This window comes from Podospora pseudocomata, assembly GCF_035222375.1.
Source record: "Podospora pseudocomata strain CBS 415.72m chromosome 2 map unlocalized CBS415.72m_2.2, whole genome shotgun sequence".
NCBI classification, from domain to species: domain Eukaryota; kingdom Fungi; phylum Ascomycota; class Sordariomycetes; order Sordariales; family Podosporaceae; genus Podospora; species Podospora pseudocomata.
Window position 1 is genome coordinate 2410658 of NW_026946366.1, and position 19257 is coordinate 2429914.

General features: G+C 52.2%; 9 protein-coding genes across 9 annotated transcripts, besides 1 other annotated feature; 7 read left to right on the forward strand and 2 right to left on the reverse strand.

Moving 5' to 3' along the window:
• Window positions 1-87: 87 nt before the first annotated feature.
• Window positions 88-2706, forward strand: FDH1_2 (formate dehydrogenase (NAD+); the record flags this gene model as incomplete). The annotated part of the gene is made up of 6 exons (XM_062888061.1): window positions 88-242; window positions 315-929; window positions 1077-1124; window positions 1394-1548; window positions 1740-2284; window positions 2336-2706. The coding sequence occupies exons 2-6, from the start codon at window positions 927-929 to the stop codon at window positions 2704-2706; spliced, it is 1122 nt and encodes a 373-aa protein (XP_062746259.1). The 5' UTR covers window positions 88-242; window positions 315-926.
• Window positions 2707-2861: 155 nt separating this feature from the next.
• Window positions 2862-3677, reverse strand: QC762_211640 (uncharacterized protein; the record flags this gene model as incomplete). The annotated part of the gene is made up of 1 exon (XM_062888062.1): window positions 2862-3677. The coding sequence occupies one exon, from the start codon at window positions 3675-3677 to the stop codon at window positions 2862-2864; it is 816 nt and encodes a 271-aa protein (XP_062746260.1).
• Window positions 3678-4082: 405 nt separating this feature from the next.
• On the forward strand, window positions 4083-6685 carry MED6 (Mediator of RNA polymerase II transcription subunit 6; the record flags this gene model as incomplete). Its single annotated transcript, XM_062888063.1, has 2 exons — window positions 4083-4517; window positions 4593-6685. The coding sequence occupies 2 exons, from the start codon at window positions 4083-4085 to the stop codon at window positions 5094-5096; spliced, it is 939 nt and encodes a 312-aa protein (XP_062746261.1). The 3' UTR covers window positions 5097-6685.
• Window positions 6686-9369: 2684 nt separating this feature from the next.
• Window positions 9370-13056, reverse strand: ECM16 (putative ATP-dependent RNA helicase DHR1; the record flags this gene model as incomplete). The annotated part of the gene is made up of 1 exon (XM_062888064.1): window positions 9370-13056. One exon carries the CDS (start codon window positions 13054-13056, stop codon window positions 9370-9372), a length of 3687 nt encoding a protein of 1228 aa, XP_062746262.1.
• A 237-nt stretch (window positions 13057-13293) lies between these two features.
• On the forward strand, window positions 13294-13884 carry QC762_211680 (uncharacterized protein; the record flags this gene model as incomplete). The annotated part of the gene is made up of 2 exons (XM_062888065.1): window positions 13294-13541; window positions 13600-13884. Exons 1-2 carry the CDS (start codon window positions 13389-13391, stop codon window positions 13882-13884), a joined length of 438 nt encoding a protein of 145 aa, XP_062746263.1. The 5' UTR covers window positions 13294-13388.
• A 205-nt stretch (window positions 13885-14089) lies between these two features.
• Window positions 14090-14143: a sequence feature (Short protein (QC762_0044340, KAK4657290.1) was converted to a misc_feature.).
• Window positions 14144-14391: 248 nt separating this feature from the next.
• RPL28 (60S ribosomal protein L28) lies at window positions 14392-15329 on the forward strand (the record flags this gene model as incomplete). The annotated part of the gene is made up of 3 exons (XM_062888066.1): window positions 14392-14485; window positions 15001-15168; window positions 15226-15329. The coding sequence occupies 3 exons, from the start codon at window positions 14392-14394 to the stop codon at window positions 15327-15329; spliced, it is 366 nt and encodes a 121-aa protein (XP_062746264.1).
• Window positions 15330-15407: 78 nt separating this feature from the next.
• On the forward strand, window positions 15408-15665 carry QC762_0044360 (uncharacterized protein; the record flags this gene model as incomplete). The annotated part of the gene is made up of 2 exons (XM_062883405.1): window positions 15408-15586; window positions 15641-15665. 2 exons carry the CDS (start codon window positions 15408-15410, stop codon window positions 15663-15665), a joined length of 204 nt encoding a protein of 67 aa, XP_062746265.1.
• A 472-nt stretch (window positions 15666-16137) lies between these two features.
• QC762_211700 (uncharacterized protein) lies at window positions 16138-17808 on the forward strand (the record flags this gene model as incomplete). The annotated part of the gene is made up of 3 exons (XM_062888067.1): window positions 16138-17176; window positions 17245-17575; window positions 17641-17808. The coding sequence occupies 3 exons, from the start codon at window positions 16138-16140 to the stop codon at window positions 17666-17668; spliced, it is 1398 nt and encodes a 465-aa protein (XP_062746266.1). The 3' UTR covers window positions 17669-17808.
• Window positions 17809-18138: 330 nt separating this feature from the next.
• Window positions 18139-18871, forward strand: TIM22 (Mitochondrial import inner membrane translocase subunit tim22; the record flags this gene model as incomplete). Its single annotated transcript, XM_062888068.1, has 3 exons — window positions 18139-18264; window positions 18329-18424; window positions 18488-18871. 3 exons carry the CDS (start codon window positions 18139-18141, stop codon window positions 18869-18871), a joined length of 606 nt encoding a protein of 201 aa, XP_062746267.1.
• Between the last annotated feature and the right edge of the window lie 386 nt (window positions 18872-19257).

A 19257-nucleotide genomic window follows, 5' to 3' on the forward strand; every position in this document is an offset into this window, starting at 1 on the left:
ACCTTGAGGGGTTGAGGTGATGGGATGGTCTGTGTGAATTGGGCATCGGATCGGGGGGTCAAACGGCGAACTACACCAATGATCGATGTATGGCCTAGAGGTTGACCTCGGCTCTCAACCTTATCGTCATTGAATCCTTTTCAGAATGCTTTGCCTGTTGCTCTGGTACTGACTTCATACTCTGGATGAGAGATACTCAACATTCAACGGTTGAGTCGAGGTTCTTCCTTCGGGTGTACACAGTAAGTCCAGTCCTCCTAGTTTTCAAGCGTGTGACATTCCCCCAATTCATCCACCCGTCCATTGACGAATAGGAAACCGATTGGCAAATACCATCATCAACTGTATGAATTGGGGGCGTCGTCTGGTTCTGTTCCACATTCCCGAATCCCTTGTTTTTTCCCTCCAACCAACCGCCTTCCTTTCTTCCTTTCCAAGATGAGGGGAATGACCGTTAGAGGTCGCTTCGGGAGTCGATCGAACGTGATACACGATCGGTTTTTGCTGAGAGCGAAGAGGAGGAGGAGAAAGGCATGGCAGATGATCACGAACTAACTAATCGAACTGCTAATCGCTAGAGAAAGGGGGGCAATCATTTGGATGCATAAATACTCGCTGCTTCTTTCCTTCTTCTCAAAATATCAACCCCCTTCTCTTGCTCATTCTTTCTTCAATCTCAATTCAATTACTCCTCGGTGCTTGTTCTGCGTCAAGGTAACAGTACCACCACTTACACGCAACAGATATACATCGTACGTCCCGTCCCGTCCTTTACAACTCCCGCCTCGCCGAGTCCAACCATCTCAGAATCTATATAAAGAGATCAACTCCTCTCCCGCCCTCCCGTTTGATCCTCGACCTGCCGGTACTCTTGGTTCATTCAACTTCTATTTCACACACTTCTTCTTCAACGGTAACAAGTCAAAATGGTATTCTTCCTCCCCCGTCTGGCCTCTCGTTCTTCTTCTTCTGCCCTCCTCCCTTCCCTACTACGATCCTCCCTTTCGATCCCTCGTCCCGCTGCTACTCGGCTTCGCTTCCAACAAACCCGCCTGCTAACGACGCAACGTGAAAAGGTCAAAGTACTTGCCGTTCTGTATGATGGTGGGAAGCACGCTGAGGAGGTAACTAAACCGCCCCTTTCCTTCCTTCCTTTCCTTACCCTCTCCTCTCCTCTTCTCAACTTTCGCAGTATGGAGGAATGTCAAATGCGGGGTCTGGTGGTTCAATCTGGGGAAGCACACCACAACTACCTTAGAGTGGTCTCGGCATACATTCGCGGAAGTGGGGCAAACATGCAATGGCGGGATACCCCATCCCGTGCCGTGTGTTCGGCGCCGGTGGCATGTGAGGTGTGTAAAGGGAGTCGAAGGCTGACGGAACACAAAAATAGGTCCCCGGCCTCCTAGGCACCACCGAGAACGAGCTCGGAATCCGCAAGTGGCTCGAGGACCAGGGCCACACTCTGGTGACGACTTCTGACAAGGAGGGGGAGAACTCTACTTTTGACAAGGAGTTGGTCGACGCCGAGGTTATCATTACTACTCCGTATGATTTTCTCTCTCTCTCTCTCTCTCTCTCTCTCTCTCTCTCTCTCTCTCTCTCTCTCTCTCTCTCTCTCACACACACACACACACACACACACACACACACACACACACACACACACACACACACACCCCAAAAAAGGGGGTCTGATGAGCCGCACAAGATGTTGATGCTTTGATACAAAAAAACAGATTCCACCCCGGCTACCTCACCGCCGAGCGCCTCGCCAAGGCAAAGAAGCTCAAGCTCGCCATCACGGCCGGCATCGGCTCCGACCATGTCGACCTCAACGCCGCCAACAAGACCAACGGCGGTATCACGGTTGCCGAAGTCACCGGCTCCAACGTTGTTTCCGTTGCCGAGCACGTCGTCATGACCATCCTTGTTCTTGTCAGGAATTTCGTCCCCGCTCACGAGATGATTGAGCAAGGTCGTTGGGATGTTGCCGAGGCGGCCAAGAATGAGTTTGATCTCGAGGACAAGGTCGTCGGTACCGTGGCTGTTGGCCGCATCGGTGAGCGTGTGCTCCGCCGCCTCAAGGCGTTTGACTGCAAGGAGCTTCTCTACTACGACTACCAGCCTCTGAGCCCTGAGAAGGAGAAGGAGATTGGCTGCCGCAGGGTGGACTCGCTCGAGGAGATGCTTGCACAGTGTGATGTTGTCACAATCAACTGCCCTCTTCACGAGAAGACCAAGGGATTGTTTAACAAGGATTTGATTGCCAAGATGAAGCCTGGTATGTTTTTCTGATGTCAGGACCAAGAAGGTGATAGCTAACAGATGATAGGCTCATGGCTCGTCAACACTGCCCGTGGCGCCATTGTCGTCAAGGAGGACGTCGCCGAGGCGCTCAAGTCTGGCCACCTCCGCGGCTATGGCGGTGATGTCTGGTTCCCCCAGCCCGCTCCTGCCGACCACGTACTGCGGACGGCCAAGAACCCCTTTGGTGGTGGCAACGCCATGGTCCCCCACATGTCTGGTACTTCGCTCGATGCCCAGAAGAGGTACGCTCTCGGCACCAAGTCCATCTTGGAGAGCTACCTGTCGGGCAAGTTCGACTACAAGCCTGAGGATCTGATTGTACACGGCGGTGATTATGCCACCAAGGCTTATGGTGAGCGGGCCAAACTTGTCAAGAAGGATGTCGCTGGTGCGTAAAGTGGTTGTTGAGGGCGGCGAATGGGATTTTTAGCAAGCACGGGACTTGGAAGCCTCACACAGGTGGCTGACCGCGGCTTTTTATGAGATATGAAGAATATGATATCGTTAATTCACATATGGGACCGATGCCTGTGAAGATAAGCCGTAAATACTCAGCGCCGGCCCCGACTTCTGCTGCGCCGGCGATCGTGGTGCCTGGACCTTTCGTGCCTATATCTGCTCCGACTTCGACTTCTACTCCGGTGTCTGCGCTGGCCGGATTCGCGGGTGAATCTAGGCCCATCATTGTCGTCTTGTCTTGATCTGTGGCTGCGGCTGTGTCGATCATCGTCGCGTTCTGGGCTGCGACTCCTCCAGCGGTGTCTTCGCTCTCTGTCTTCCCCGTCTGGCCTGTCCCGTCTTCGTTCCCTGCTGCGACTGCGATCACGATGACCATCCCGGCTCCTGTGTCTCCTCCTGTGTCGTCTTTCCGAGTCCTCGTTTCTATCGCGATGCCGGTGCCGATGTCTGTGTTCCCTGTCACCCTTGTCTCGCGGCGCCTCTGACCCCTTCTTATCCTCCTCCTCCTCCTCCTCCTCATACATAGGTGCTCTCGCAGGCCCCTTGACTACCCTCGCCGATGGTCCATCTGCCGGTACCTCCACCGCGTTCGCCCCGCTGGCATTCCTCACCGGGGGAGGTAGCCCTAGAGCCAGCGCAATCGCGTCCTCCTCGGCCTCCTTGATCTTGCGAATCTCATCGCGGCGCTCGCGGGCTGCTCTCTCTTCCTCTGTCTCGTTCGAGTCGGCGGCGGTGGCGTCGGCTTTGGCGTACCAGTTGAGGTCTCTGCCTTTGGCCCAACGGCCCACGGGGGCTTTGAGGGAGTGGCCTAGGTAATTTTCTCTGTGGGCCGAGGTGGCTACTTCGTCCCAGGAGAAGTTGACGCCGCCGCGGGAGCCGGTTTTGCGAACTGTGGAGAGGAGATCCATGGCAGATAGTTGCAGGGTTGTTGGTGGGGGAGATAGATGGTTGGAAGGTCGCAACTTCCGGGGTTGGATGTTTGTGAATGTTGACAGGAAGGAAGTCGCGACGTCAGAAAGTCGTTGAACTGGGGAAGGTGCCAAGAATGTGCATCCTGGGGGCTTGCAGGCTGCCCCACTTACCCAACGTTCTGGAAGGTGGCAGGGGTCTGCAGGGCATCGGGACTGCAGGGGAGCTGCCCGCCGCTGTTCACTTTCTGGAGCTCTCTTCTTCTGCTGATTGAAACTCGAAACTTTACAACCATCTTCTCGACCAACCTCCCTTGACCGACAACATTCTCCCCCTTCTTCTCCTACTTGGACGAGTAGCTTACCTTCTATCATCACAAGCAAAATTCTAAGCGGCAGTGCACAATGGCAACCACCTCCTCCAGGAGCGATCCTCTGGATGAGATCCGCTTCACCGGCCCAGTCGAGTTCGAGGGGGGCATCCACAACAACAGTGTGCTCTACTACTTCGCTACCTCGCCCTTTTACGACAAGACCTCCAACAATGAGGTTCTCTTCCAGCAGGGTCTCAACAATCCCAACATGATGCAATTCCTGGCGACCCGAGAGGCTTTTGAGGGCCGCTTGCGCACCATGTCTGGCCTCGAGTTCATCGTTGCCCAGGAGCCAGCCGAGACAGGCCCCGGCGCGGGAACTGGCGTCTGGGTAATCAACAAACAGACACGCCGCAAGAGAAGAGAGGGCGAGGAGGATGAGATCGCTGTCCATTCGGTATACTATATTGTAGGAGAGCATATTCACATGGCTCCCAGCTTTGCTGACATTATGAGCGCTCGACTCGTAAGTTTGCTGATCTCCTTTTGGCTGCCTGCTGGGCCTCGACACGATGCTAATCATTGTGATTGCGATGTACAGGCAACCATCTCCAACTTCCTCAGCAATATTCTTCCGTCTTCAGCTTCCGTCCAAGCCTGGTCTCCTGCAACTGGCCGTGTCTACAACCAACCCTCCACTACCACGGCAGGCTCCAATTCTGTCAAAGCTATCACGGCCTCTGCTCAGCAACAATCTCAAGGTTCAAGACAACAGAGCGACATCGGTCTCCCCACAACCCGCGACTTTGAAGAAGCTCTCTATCTTCATGAGCAATACGGCGATCAGTACATGGATGAGAACCCCATCACCGGACGGCCGGGCGAATTTCACCTCTCCTCCACCGGCAGAGCCAAAGTTAACCTCTCTGCGGCTGCGGCTGCCAAGCCATTACCAGTCAAGCTCCCGACAATCAACACCAAAGTGGCCGACAGTCCTCTCACATCAAAAGCCACGGGCAAGGAGACCAAAAGCCCCAAAATCCCGGGCGGTCCGGGGAAGCTCAAGAGGAGGAAGAGCAGCAAAGCTGCTGTTACCCCGTCATAGAGTAATGGGAATTCGCCTTCCTCAAAGGGCTCTCGAGACGAGAAGCCAGGTGAAAGTGTTGAACACTTGAGGGATGGGAGTGGCACTGATTCAGGGCACAATTCAGACTCTGCTCAGAATCCTCCCCCCCCCCAAAAACCAGCCATCAACAATTCGCGGCCAGCAATCAGGATTTCCAGGGAAATCTTCAAGTTCCCAATATAAGCTCACTGCCTGGGGCAAGCTCTCAGGTCAGTCAGCCCAATAACCAGACGCAGTCAGCGAACCAGAAAAATGAACCACCCCACACCCCCGAGGATGGTGACCACCCACCTCTCTTTTCGGGCTCCAGTTCCGCGAAGGATCCTATTTCTGATAAGGACCCTTGCTTTTGAGAAGGACGCCAGCTCTGGGGAGGATACCGATTCGAAAAAGGATGTAGCTCTGAGGAGGAAGCTGACCCTGAGAAGGACTCAGGCCACGGGGAGTGCTCAGGTCACGAGGAAGATGCCGCTTCCGAGGAAAACGCCGATTTTAGGGAGGGCTCCGGTTCTGTAACCTCCAGTCCAGGAAGACTGGCCCATGTTTTCAGGGCGGTGCGGGATGACCGTGAAGTGAGACTTGCCTACCCTTGGGAAGAAGGTTACCTTGATCTTTCAGGCGGGTCTCTTCGGCCTCCTGGCAAAATCTTCAGTCCTTTCGATCCCGGTTGGAATCTTGCTCGCAACAGAATGGATGCGCTTGGGCCATCCCTATTGGTATTTCGACGACCCTAAACCGGACAACAACACTGGGTACAGATTCTTGAGACAAGCTCGAAGAGCGGCACGAGTGTGTATCTATCTTCTATGGGCGAGGGGCCCACTGAACCTAGTCACTAAGGACCTGGTGGGCCTCCTGAACATGGATTCGCGCCCAATTGGTGCAAGTGGCCTCCAGGTTTCGAAGCTATTAGCCATCAAGTACTTTTTTACTATGCTCATGGACAACAGGATGAAAAGGCTGACGACGTGGCCGATGACGGACGATGCCAGTTACGCTCGGCGTAACCAATTCACGGCCTACGTACTCTCTGATGCGTTTCTTTGTATTGAATTCACGGGCCGAGAGGGCGAGCCCACAGTGGGAAGGATGCAGAAAGACATGTATGCTTACGATTGCATCAACACCTGGCACTTTGAAGGTTTGGCGGCCGAGGGCGACAAGAGGGGCGTCAAAAGAGCCCGGTTCTGGAACTTCAGGTTGGTGGAAGAGTTGGGAAGGCATCTTGACCGCTTTTTACTCCCCCCTAACCCGGACTACAAGGACTGGGCAAATTATGAACACGACAATCGATGGTATGCACGTGATTGGTTTGAGAGGTCACAAGATGAGAGAGACAGGGAAAAATTGCTGCAGTTATCTGGAAGCCCTCTGGACGATATGGCGGATAAAGTGTTTGCGAGGCCGCCCGTGCGTGATGTAAAGGACGAGTACCCTGATGCGGACGCGGAGGAGCTGCCTGTTTTACGGTGGATGTGGCATCACCGGTTGATTGGGAGTCGAGCGAAAAGGATTGTGATTTGGAGCGAAAACGAAGGAGAAGGGGAAGGCGCAGGTTTGGACGAGGGAGGAGGTGAGGGGAGAGAAAAAGGAGAGGGAGAGGAGGTGGGAGGAGTTGAGGGTGCGGAGGGAGGCTTTCATGGCGGTTGGGTTTATGGAAGGGGGAGGAGGGGAAGAGAGTGGGATTTTTTCGTAGAAGAGGGGGTGTATGTAGCGGAGAATCAAATTGGGAATAGAAGCGAATTAATAATGCATGTTGACCATTTTTGGAGGCGTGTTGATTTTCTTTCCAAGGTCTTTGCGTTATGTGGCAACTCTTGTGGATTTCTGTTTTTCTACACACACACCTCTTGATCAGTCTAAGACCTGTTAACTATCTTAAAGGGCTGTTATTATATGTTTGATACTTGTTCAATTATCTTTGAAGGCGTACTGACTATTATACAAGGTTTTGGTATCTTGTTGCAGTGTCTACTTTTTTGTCTAAAATGTCTGGCAAGGGAGACGAGGGAGGTGTGTAATGATGGTGGACTTGATGGTGCTGATGTGGAGGTGATTTTGTTTTTGTGTGTGTGTGTGTGTATGTGTGTGTGTGTGTGTGTGTGTGTGTGTGTGGGTGGGTGGGTATGTGTGGGAGGGGGGAGGGGATTTTGAGACTCCTCCCACTTGACGGACTTGGTTCTTTTTGTCTTGATTGTCAGGCGAATATAAAGTTGATATTGCCGCGCACGGCTTGCAGGTTTGTTGGATAGGTACCTCCTTCACGGCCCAGTTTGGGGGAATCAAGAAAACCAAGATGGGGCTGGAGAAGAGAGGTTGGAGGAAGACAAAAACTGAGCACTTTGGAGACGACGAAGATCACTTACACCTTCCGAGGCGGAACATTCTATTCTTTCCTGACTGGCCAGGTCCGGTGCCAGGACCTTTTGCTATTTTGAGAAACTTTAGACTGCGAAGTAAAGCAACATGTCGACACTTCTCGGGCTAATCTTTTAGATAACAGTCCACATCTTTCCCCTTCTAACTATCGGGTAGAGCAGAGACCAGCATCGTAAAACAACAGACACAAGAACCACAAAATATAGGCAAAGAACAATACTGTTGAAAAAAATGATACTCATATAATCTAGTTATTTTCCCTCGCAATGATACCCATATTGTATTCAGACGCTAGGCAGTTAGCACCATTATCCAAAAGTTGCGATATTTGAAACAGAGTAACAGCTGGAAATATGCGGAGTGGTCATTCAGAAAAAGAACAATGTAGGTGATTGGTTATAATCATGGTAGATATAACTCATAAACAGCCTCTCTTGCGAGAATTCATCATTTGACCAAAGTTAAAACCGCTGGGGGGTGGGAACGTACCTTTGCTGGGGGGGGAGCTATTGAGTTGACCGTGTGGAATACACGATGTCTATCTGACGAGATACTGGGCAAGTGTTAGTAACACAGACAGACCAGAGTGATGAAATGAGGTGAATGCAAGGGGAAGATGGGGTGTCAGGAATAGAACAATGTAGGTGATGTGGTTATAATCATGGTAAGACATAACTCATAAACAGCCTCTTTTGAGTAATTCATCATAGTGGAGATGGGGGCAGCAGAAGATGAAAGAAACGTACCATTGTTAAGGATATACCCCAGTTGATTATCGTTGAGTTGATGATTTGGCCGAATGAGCAGTTCCTCGAATCGTGTTAGCTTGGCCCAGACTCGAATCAGAGTAGAAAAGGAGGAAGTAAATAGTGTCATGATCAGAAATAGAACAATGTATAGGTGATGAATGTAATCATGGTGAATTACTCATAAACAGCCTCGTGAGAGAATATGCATCATGTGGACCAATAAAAAAGAATGTGTGTCGGGGAGTGTGACATACTATGGCGAACGAGAAGGTGGTGGACCTCAGTGGTCATGGTCAAGAGACGGGCTGTGTTACTGTTGACAGGTTAGTCACTGTGCAGTGAAGCGCATGAAAAGAGAAAAGTGTTTCGAGTGTGTCCGATCAGAAATAGAACAATGTATAGGTGTATGTAAATCATCAAAAAAGATCTCATAAACAGCCTCGTAAGAGAAATGCATCATGGTGACAGTGTGAAGAATCGAAGAAGGATTGTTACGTACCAAAGAACCAGCAAATGAACTCGTGGCTGAAACACGAGAGACGTTCAACTCGTAGGTAGCTCCTCAGACTACTCCAGGTTAGCCAATGTGTTCCAGGTTAGGCAGAAGCAGATGAGTTGGGAGTTGATGGAGTAATCAGAAATAGAACAATGTATAGGTGATAAATGTAATCATTAAAAAGATTTCATAAACAGCCTCGTGAGAGAAGCACATCATGGCAGACGGGATGAAGGAAGATTGTAGTATGGATACTTACTTTAATAAACAGCCCAAACATTGCAAACTCCATATCAACTATCGCCCAGTTAGCCAACCTGCCCAACGCCACTGATGAAGAAAGAATAAAGGGTTTGAGTTGCCTCAGAAATAGAACAATGTATGGTGTTAAGTGTAATCATCAAAAGATTTCATAAACAGCCTCTTTCGAGAAATGCATCATAGAGCAATAGCATAACCAACAGCACAAGTGAACTCCTTGCCGCCAGCCAGCCAGCCAAAAACGAGAGAAGAAAGGAATCAAAACTTACCTCCAACACGACTTCCAGCGGGGGACCGCGGATGACAACAAATACCATCTCAAATTAAGAGTTATCCTATCGCTATATAAGTGTATCATAAGTCATTATTACTCAACAATCCAACCCTTCCCAGGAACCTTGCGCTGTGTCACTCTTCTTGCTGGCAATGGCCATCCCAGCCCTCCAGCGCCGCCCTCAGACCGAAGATATGGGATCACCCAGACCTCCTTCGTCTTGCCATCGGCACTTTCAGAGCCCTTGACCTCTTTGATGGGCTTGCCATACGTGAGAAGTGGCGTACCCTTGGCTAGAGAAGCGATCTGGCCTGCTGTCAAGTCTGTCAAAGCATGCATCCTCGTCTTGACCTTCTTCTCACCGTCTGCGCCTGTGTTGCCAGCCTTCTGGAGGTAGGCATAGCAGATGTACTCGGGGCATTCGGCAATGCTGAGATGAGCAAGAGGAGAAGTTGGATGTATGTATACCAGCCTGTCAAGAGGATCCTCAACCTTTTGATCACCCTCAAGCGGGATGAGAGGGATGTATGGAACATCGATCGCACGACGTGGTTTCCTGTACGTCTCAGGCGGGTTGGGAGCCTTGTCAGCCCTGATGGCGACTTGATCAATGAAGCCTGCGGCAATCATCTGCTTGAGAGCTTGGACCTGTGTAGCAGAAGGAGGGTCCAGTTTCTCCTCAAGCTTGAAATTGGCGTGTTGTGGAATGTTGGTCCTCAGGAGATCCGCGATCTGGAATTGCAGCTGCCGAATTTCCTTTAGGATCTTGAACCGCACAAAGTGGCTTTCGCACCAGGCTTCTGTGGGCTCATGGGCAAACTCTCCTACAACCTGGAGCAGCTTGATGGCGTCACTCTTGTCGTCGAGGTAGCAAAAGTTCTTGTGGACAGCATTATATGCTTGACGAACTCTCGCTCGCTTTTCCTCGGCGATCGCCTCTTCATTGGTACGGAAGTCTTCGGTGCTCTCCTCTAATGCTGGAATGGCTTGGTGTTCGTTGATGAAAATCTCACCAGCAGACAGGGCGGCAACCAGAGCAATGGTATATGGCAGGCAGCCGTGAAGATGTCCAACCAACAGGATGCGTGAGAAGCGAGGTGACAAGGGGAAAATGGACATGGTCGAGCCTGTTGGCGTGATCTGCCCCTCAGGTGTGATGGCTGAAAGGTAGGTCAAAAGCTTCTCAGCCTTGACCAGGCTTTCTCGCTCTGGGGGTGTCGGGAATGGAAAGTTGACGACGTGTTGCAAGTTCATGGCCTTCAGTTGTAGAACGACGCCCTCGATGGGCATGCGGAGCAGCTCTGGGTCGGCAAAGAGAGGGAAGTCCCTTTCGTAAATCGCAGACGAGTACAGCCTCCAGCAATGGCCAGGGCCAGTACGACCGGCACGACCGGCACGTTGTTGCGCACTTGCCTTGCTGATCCAATCGATCTGGAAGCTCTGGACGTTGCTCACAGGGTCATACCGGCGCTCCTTGGATCTGCCACAGTCGAAGACATACCGAATACCAGGAATAGTCAAACTGGTCTCTGCAACGTTTGTCGACAAGATGACCAATCGCGAGCCGTCCGGGGGTGGCTCGAAGACCTTCATCTGCTCTTTTGTCGGAAGCATCGAGTACAAGGGCAAGATATGCATCTTTCTTGGTCCTGTTCCGGACTCCTCATCCTCAATGTCGAATTCCTTCTCCTCTTCTTCCTCGTCGGAAATCTCATCTTCATCCATATCGTGAACCGCTCTGTCATCGATATCACCAAAGTCGATATCCTCAGCCTCGATAGGAGCTTCCTTGGCTGAAATCTTGACCTTGGGCCCAGATGCAGTGTTCATGCCACCGCCAAAAGCAGTCTTGAGACGCTTGCTGAGTTGGGTGATCTCGCCTTGGCCAGTGAGAAACACAAGCATGCCACCTGGTGGCAGCTTTCGATGACCTCTGCTGATTTTGCGAAAGGCGTCCTCGACATAGTCGTGTCGTGTCTTCTTGGCGAAGTGGATGGTGACCTCGTGTTGACGGCCCTCCACATCGATAACTCGTGGCGGAGTCTCAAAGAGCGCGGTATTTTGTGTAAATTCTTCAACACGTAAAGTGGCAGACATGATGATCAGCTTCAAAGGCTTTGTTGTGGGGTCTTCCTTGGCCAGCTCAGCTCTCAGCTTGACCACTCGGCTGAGTATTGCGATGAGGATATCGGTGTTGACACTTCTCTCGTGGGCTTCATCGATGATAATGGCAGAGTACTTGCGAAGTGCAAAATCCTGGGCCGCCTCTCGGAGGAGAACACCATCAGTCATGAACTTGATGGCTGTGTTGGGATCGACGGTGCCCTCGAACCGAATCTGGTAGGCGACAACCTTGGAAAAGTCTCCCATCTCCTGACCAACCCGTTTCGACATACTGACAGCAGCCACACGTCTCGGCTGGGTGACGCCAATCATGCCAGGAGTAGGACCCTTCTGGTCACCGTAGCCAGCCTCAAACAAAAACTGCGGCAGTTGTGTTGTCTTTCCCGAGCCAGTGGCACCACAGATGACGACTACGTCGTTGTTGTGAATGGCCTCCATAATCTTCTGTTCCTCAGCCACGACAGGAAGCTTGAAACGAGCCTCCTCAATCTCAGGGTTCCTTGTGACGGTGACGGCATGCGACTTTCTGGTGACATTGGTTGTTGGCTGCAACTCAATCGGTAGTGGCTCTTGCTCTAATGGGCGGGGCTGGAAGTTTTCTGGTCTGGGCATTTCGAGTATAGTGGAAGTTGTTGGTGTGTATCCCAGAGCTTCGTTTCGTTGCTGGTGTGCCCAAGCCTTGAAAGCAGATGATCTTTCTTTCCGCCGCTCTTTCATAGACTCCTCGTCTTCCTCGTCCTCCGAGCCGGACCCCTCTTCAGAACTCTCTTCGTCGTCATCCTCTTCCTCTTCGTCCTCTCCACTGCCAGCATCACTCATGTCCTCATCCGACTGCTCTTCACTTTTCTCCGACCCACCAGCATCAGACTCGTCCTCATCCTCCTCACCCGACTCCTCTTCATCACCGGAGCTGAACCCGCCAAATTCATCAGATACTGGTTCTTCGTGAACGACAGGCGCAGCTAATGAGAACTTCGACTTCACACCGCCTCTCTTTTGTCTCTTTGCAAGCACTGGGCGGCCAGAGTCGTCGACCTCGAGTGGCCGTTTCAGACCAGAGCCGACTGCCGATGTGGTAGGAGCTGCCGCTGTTGTAGAGGACTGTGGTTGATCTTGCTTGGCGCTGGTGCCCTGCTGTGTCGTCCTGGGTCCTTCCTCCTCAGGCTCGTCGGATTCCTCCGGTTGCCGATGTTGTGGGACCTCCCCCTTCTTAACAGTGCGCTTCTGGTAGAGCAGCGTCAAGTCTGACTTATCCACGCCGAGACCGGCATCCTTCTCCCTGAGAACGCGGCGGATGGCTTGCTTCTTGGTCTCCTTAACTTGACCAATTGACTTGGCACTGCTGAATAAACTGGTGTCGATCTTGTTGGCCTCGAGTTTTTTGAGGAGCTCTCGGTTCTCATCCTTCTTCAACTTGCTTTCGATGTACTTCTCTAGACGTTTGGCCTTCTTTCCAGTGACCTTGGTACCGTCGGGCTTCAGTGACTCGCGCAACTGTTTTCTCTTCTCCTCGGCCTCAGCCTGCTGCGCCGGGGTGATCTCAACAACATTGGAATCTGCATCGAGCTCTGTATCGAGAGTAGCTCTCTCCTCGGCGCGTTGGCGCTCAAGATGCTTCCGCTTGCGCTGACGTGGGACGAATTTCTTGACGGCCATCTTTGTCGCCCGGAAACCAGCTCCCGTAATGTGTGTTTTGGCGACTTGGATCTGTTCAGACCACAGTGGAAATTCTCACAATCTCCAATCCTTCTTTGAGATTTCGAGACAAATCTTGTCCGCCCGGCAGAATTCTGGAGCTAAGCACCCACCCCCACATTGAAGAGTGGGGCCAGGCATCACAGTGCATCTGACAGTGTGCGACACCATGCAGCCATATAGAGTGAATGAGAACGTTGGAGATGTTTGCCAGTTACAAGACATTAAGACCAAGGCTTTCGTCCAAGGCTCATCAACGGCGGTAGTAAACAACTGATCTTTGTATCTTCAACATGGACGGCACATCCATTCAGCAGGAGCCCTTTCCTGCCCCCTCGAAGACTGCTACTGGAATCATCAACGGTGTCCCAACCGAAGTGGAAGCAACCAGCTTCTCAGACAAGATCATGCTCACCGTGTCTCAAGGTGGCCGCCTTGCCCAATGGGTAAGCCAACCGATGATACATAAACCCTTATTCCAATATGTCACTCACATTCGAAAAGGTGTCAGTACCACTCTCAGCACCATCTTCAGCGTCTATCGATATGGCTCTTCCTGGCTCAAGCACTCTGCCTTCAGCACACCTGACACCCAGCACATTACTGGGCGGCGGTGATTCTGATAGGGAGACGATGGGCCATCTGTACGCTACTCAGATCGCAAGCCATTTGGCTCTGCGTAATCCAGATGAGAAGAGAACCCTCTTGTTAGGGTTGGGATTGGAGAAGGTGGATGGAGGAGGCGAAGCGTTTTTTGACTTTCTCGAGTTGGTGCTACAGGTTATCTGAGGACGAAGAGAATGGGCCCAATTGGTATCCAAGGATGGAGAGTGTTGTCATGGGTTTCTGCAGGACCGTTCTTTCCCCATGTAGCGAACTTCTGGAGCTCTAGGCTGATGTATTACTAGAGCCAAATGGCATGATATGGGGATATTGAATCAAAGCGTCGTAATTGACACACCTTGGCCAGTGAAGCGTATCTCTGGTTCAGACTATGTTCAGGATAAGTTCGAGATCTCGGCCAAGACCTCACTCAGAGCAACCCTAACCCGGCTCAGCGAAGTCCCAACTGCCCCACAAAACCTAACCTTTGCCCTTGCGCCAAGATTTCAGGGCAGACTGGCGGGCCCACTTTACAGCTGCACGCACCGGCAAAAATCCGGTGCTGGCTCTCAGGTCCTGTGCCCACCAAAAAAAATACCCAGCCCTAAAATCTACGGCGGGACCCGAAATAGCTCTTTGCGAAGAGCATCACCGTCGACGAATTCCGGACATCGTCACTAACCAGCAGCCACCATGGTATGCCCACCGCAATCGCTGTCTCACGAGGAGAAGATGCTGACTATCGCAGCCTACCCGGTTTTCCAAGACAAGAAAGCACCGCGGCCATGTACGTTCTCCCCGCCGACCGGGAATGCTGTTTGAATTGATTACTGACTGTGTGCTCTCCAGGTGTCCGCCGGTAAGGGGTATGTAACGATCAATCGGCCGACCGCAACGAATTCACATTGACGAATAATTTTCCAGTCGCGTGGGCAAGCACAGAAAGCACCCGGGTGGTCGTGGTATGGCCGGTGGTCAGGTACGACGAAATCATCTCGAAGTGTGGATGGAGACAGGACATGGGCTAACTCGACGAAAAGCACCACCACCGCACCAACCTCGATAAGTGTACGAAACCATCGCCCTGGGGATTGGATGGAGTTTGATGGCGGGAAAACTGGAGGAGACTCTGGCTTCACGCTTCAAGCCACCATGCCGCCCCGCGACAACGAGACTTGACAATGCTAACGACTGGAATCAGACCATCCCGGTTACTTCGGAAAGGTCGGCATGAGACGTACGTTCCCCCCGCGATCGATAACGGCTTGAAGTGAAGGAATTAGAAATTGACTGTTTGGATAGACTTCCACCTTCTCCGCAACCACGAGTGGGCTCCTACCATCAACATCGAGAAGCTCTGGTCTCTCGTCCCCCTTGAGACCCGCGACAAGTACGTCAGCGGCGCCAAGACCGACTCTGCCCCCGTCATCGATCTCCTCGCCAACGGCTACGCCAAGCTCCTCGGCAAGGGTGAGTGATCTGGAAGTACTTTTTGAGGAGGAATGCGTGAGCTAACTCTGTCCCCAGGCCGTCTCCCCGAGATCCCCGTCGTTGTCCGTGCCCGGTACGTCAGCGCCGAGGCTGAGCGCAAGATTGTTGAGGCTGGTGGTGTTATCGAGCTCGTCGCTTAAATAGGAAGCGGGTTTGGGAAAATAAAGGCAGCGATTTGACATTTTCGGTCACGAGGGAAATACCGGATAGTGAACCCAATGGCATACGGATCGGGCGTTGAAACGTTCAGCTACGAGCTAGGTCCCGGCGTCCTGGTTGGTTCCTGGGGTGATGAAGATACACACCTCCAGATATTGCAGCATTTTGGGAATGGGATGTTTGATTTGCATCTTCCGGCCCCTCGGTCCCTCGACCGTTCATGTTACTCCGTATCGAGGTGCGAACAATGACATCTCCTGCTGAGTTACGAAACATGTTTTGATCCGTCCAGCTGCCTTTGTGTTTTGGACCCTTGATGGATAATTCCGTCGTCTTGCTTAATACAGCGGCACTCCGCGCTTTCTCTTGCAGCAGTCACACAACTACCACCGCCCACTGAATCCATCATTGGCTCAACTGAGCGGTACCGAGTCTTCATATCAGGTCATCAAATGCCAACATACGACAGTCTTTTGCTTGGTACTTGGATGCTTTGTGTTACTAACCTCGACGAATAAAACTAACCTCTACCAAGTAACCCGCACATAGTCTGTACCACAAACTTCCGACATTATCGTGGCATTTTACAAATGCCGAGAAAGCGACGCTCGCACTCAGGAGCGCCACGACCGAGCACGTATTTATCACCATGGATCGGACTGTCAGCCGTGGTGCATGATGGCGTTGCCGGCAGTGGGATGTTGAGTCAGCATATCCGCGGGAGAACATCCGTGAGGCCATAGGTCCTGGCATGGGTTCTATGAAGACAAATCATTCGGCGATAGGTGCATGCTGATGAATCTGACCATCTACGCCATGCATGAGAAAAGAAACAACCGGTCGCACAGGGTAGACATTCGGTATAGGCCGTGGAGGACAGCCCGTGTTGTTTTGAGTTTGAAGGGCTCACCCCGCTTACGATCTGCTCTCGGGGTAGTACATCGCGAGGCTGGATGGTGTTTCGGTGGGTTTTGCATACGTACTGACGGGTATATATATGTTCTGCTATTCTACTTGTTATCCTTTGTAGTGTTCTATCGTTTCTTCATATGCACTCACACCCCTTCACAACTCACTTACACTAAATTTACTTCCCCCCCTCCCGCTATTCATTTAGACACCACACCGCACCGCACCACCATGCTTATCCTCCCCCTCCTTTTCCTCCTCCCCCTTTCCACCGCCAAACCACCAAAACTAAACTCCAACGGCATCCCCCCCTTCTCTTCCCTCCCCCTCAACCCCCCGGCCCCTTACCTCTCCGCATGGGGCCTCTATGGCCCCAACGACGAACTCGGCACCCTCAACCGCCTCTCCCCAGCCATCGTGGCAGCTGCCTCAAAGACAGAGATCAAGACAGGCGTGAGAGTGAGTCTCAACTGGGCGATGAACGCCCAAGGCAACGAATCCTTCATCAACCGCGGGAATTTCGGACACAGGATCTACCCCGCGGGCCCGTACTACGACGAGGTGTGGGATTATAACTCCCAGGTAAGCAGTCACTGGGATAGTTTAAGGCATTTCCCTTATATACAAGAGAGGAAGTTTTACAACGGGGTTGAGGATGGGGATATTTTGGGGGAGGGGAACGGGACTAGGAATAGCATACATGTCTGGTCGGAAAGGGGGATCGTCGGACGGGGGGTGTTGGTTGATTTTCACAGTTGGAGGCTGAAGCAGTTGGAAGGGAGAAATCCGGAGGAGAGGTTCAAGAGGTTTGATCCGTTTGTGGGGGAGACGAGTGGGATTTCGCTGGAGGATGTGAGGGCTGTGTTGAAGTGGCAGGGGACGAAGGTTAGGTTTGGGGATATTTTGATTGTGAGGTCTGGTATGTTTCCCCCGACTGAAATTGAATATCCTACCTAAATCATGTATCAGTTGCTTACATGAGAAAAGGGTGGACTGTCGGCTTCAACAACAAGACCCGCGAGGAGATCCTGGCTCTGCAGCGTGCTGGTTCGATCAGCGCTTCGGGTTTGGAACAGAGTCTTCCCATGATGAAGTTCCTCTGGGACAACTTTTCTGCTGTGGCGGGTGATATGCCGGGTGTGGAAGCTTATCCGGCGAGGGCAAACTTCACCATGCATGAGGTGTTGCTCGCTGGTTGGGGGTGTCCGATGGGCGAGTTGTTCGATCTGGAGGCGCTTGCTGCAGAGGCCAAGAGGCAGAAGCGATGGAGTTTCTTTTTGACGAGCGAGGTTATCAACCTGCCCGGCGCTTTGGCTAGGTGAGTTTATAGGTTTTGAGAACCATTGGCTGTTTGCGAGAGTCGAAACTGATGTGGGTGAGCAGTCCGATTAATGCGCTGGCTATCTTCTGAGGAGGAAAGCGGATGGCACCTAAATTGTGGGGGTATCAGAATACGTAGTTCATTGTTTATTGTGATTGATACTAATGAAATAGCAACACATCAACAACATACATAGAAATCAATGGAGTTGAATCAAACTGTCTAGTTGTTCAAGCGACAATGCCCTGATAGACTTGTAAGTGATAAGGTAAGAAACCTGTAACAATGCGTAATGATACGCATTCACCCATCCAATTCCGGAAAGCGGTAGAGGCCTGCAGAAATATTTCTCGCCGATAAGCAACTTTTGGTCTGACGATTGCGCCGATAACGACCCTTCAAGATCCCTGCCAGACCAACCCACCTCCGATTTGACGACGCCGACGACACTCGCTCCCCCTTACCGGTGCCCGATCTGACGACCGACGAGTTCGGAGACCGATTTCTTTCCTCTTTATCCCACCTCTCCCTCAACCGGCCACCCAGACACAACCACATCAATGAACTTCCCAGGCGGCGGTGCGGGCGGGTTCCCCGGCACAGGTGGTTTCCCCTCGGCGGGAGGATCAGGGTCGTCAGCGACACCACCAATGCCCATGCCCCAGGGTGATCCAAACGTGAAGATGGCAGGCACCTCCTCCTAACCGTACTCTTCTCCGCACACCTTGTAGCTAACCCCATCTCCCACAGCTCCAAAATCTCATGGAATCCTGCTACGCCAAAACCGTCATGTCCGGCGGCGCAGGTTTTGCCCTTGGCGGTGTATTCGGCATGTTCATGGCCTCCGTACGTTCCCCCGTCTCCCACTCTCCCCAATTCTCTCACTAATCCACCATTCTCCCATCATAGATGGCCTACGACACCCCCTACCACTCCCCACAAACCGGCACCCCCGGCCAGCCCGCAATCCCAGGCATAAAACCCCCCGTCGACATATCCACCCTCCCCCTCCGCAAGCAGCTCGCCCACGGCTTCAAAGACATGGGCGCCCGGTCCTGGTCCACCGCCAAAAACTTTGGCCAAGTAGGCGCCCTCTTCAGCGGCATCGAGTGCGGCATTGAAGGGTTAAGAGCAAAGAATGACTTGGCCAACGGTGTAGCGGCGGGTTGTCTGACGGGGGGGATTCTTGCCAGGAATGGGGGGCCCCAGGCGGCCGCGATTGGGTGTGCGGGTTTTGCGGCTTTCAGTGCCGCGATTGATGCTTGGATGAGGATGCCCAAGGATGAGGACTGATTGGTTCTATCTGGGTATGTAGAGGCTGTGGTGGATAATGGAAGGTGTGTGATGGAAGAGGAATGTAAGAAAAAAGCAGAGGGAGGCTGTATTATATGGATGGGGAGGGGGGTCTGTGTTTGTAATAGTTCATGTCTCATGGCATTGGCGTTGGCGGTTTGGCTTTGTTTCTCATGGGAGGCTGTTGTCGTGGCCTCTGGTTTTTGGATCTAGAAAGGGGCAAAAAGGGGGCGCGGGAGGCTGTATAGACATGTTGGGTTGGCTGGGCTGGGGTTGGTCGAAGAAAAGCGATATACCATGTCTGTGGTCACTTCGAGCAGGAATCTAGGGAGGAGGACGAAAACACTCCACTTGGTTTTCATTTTTGTCTGCATATATATGCAAAT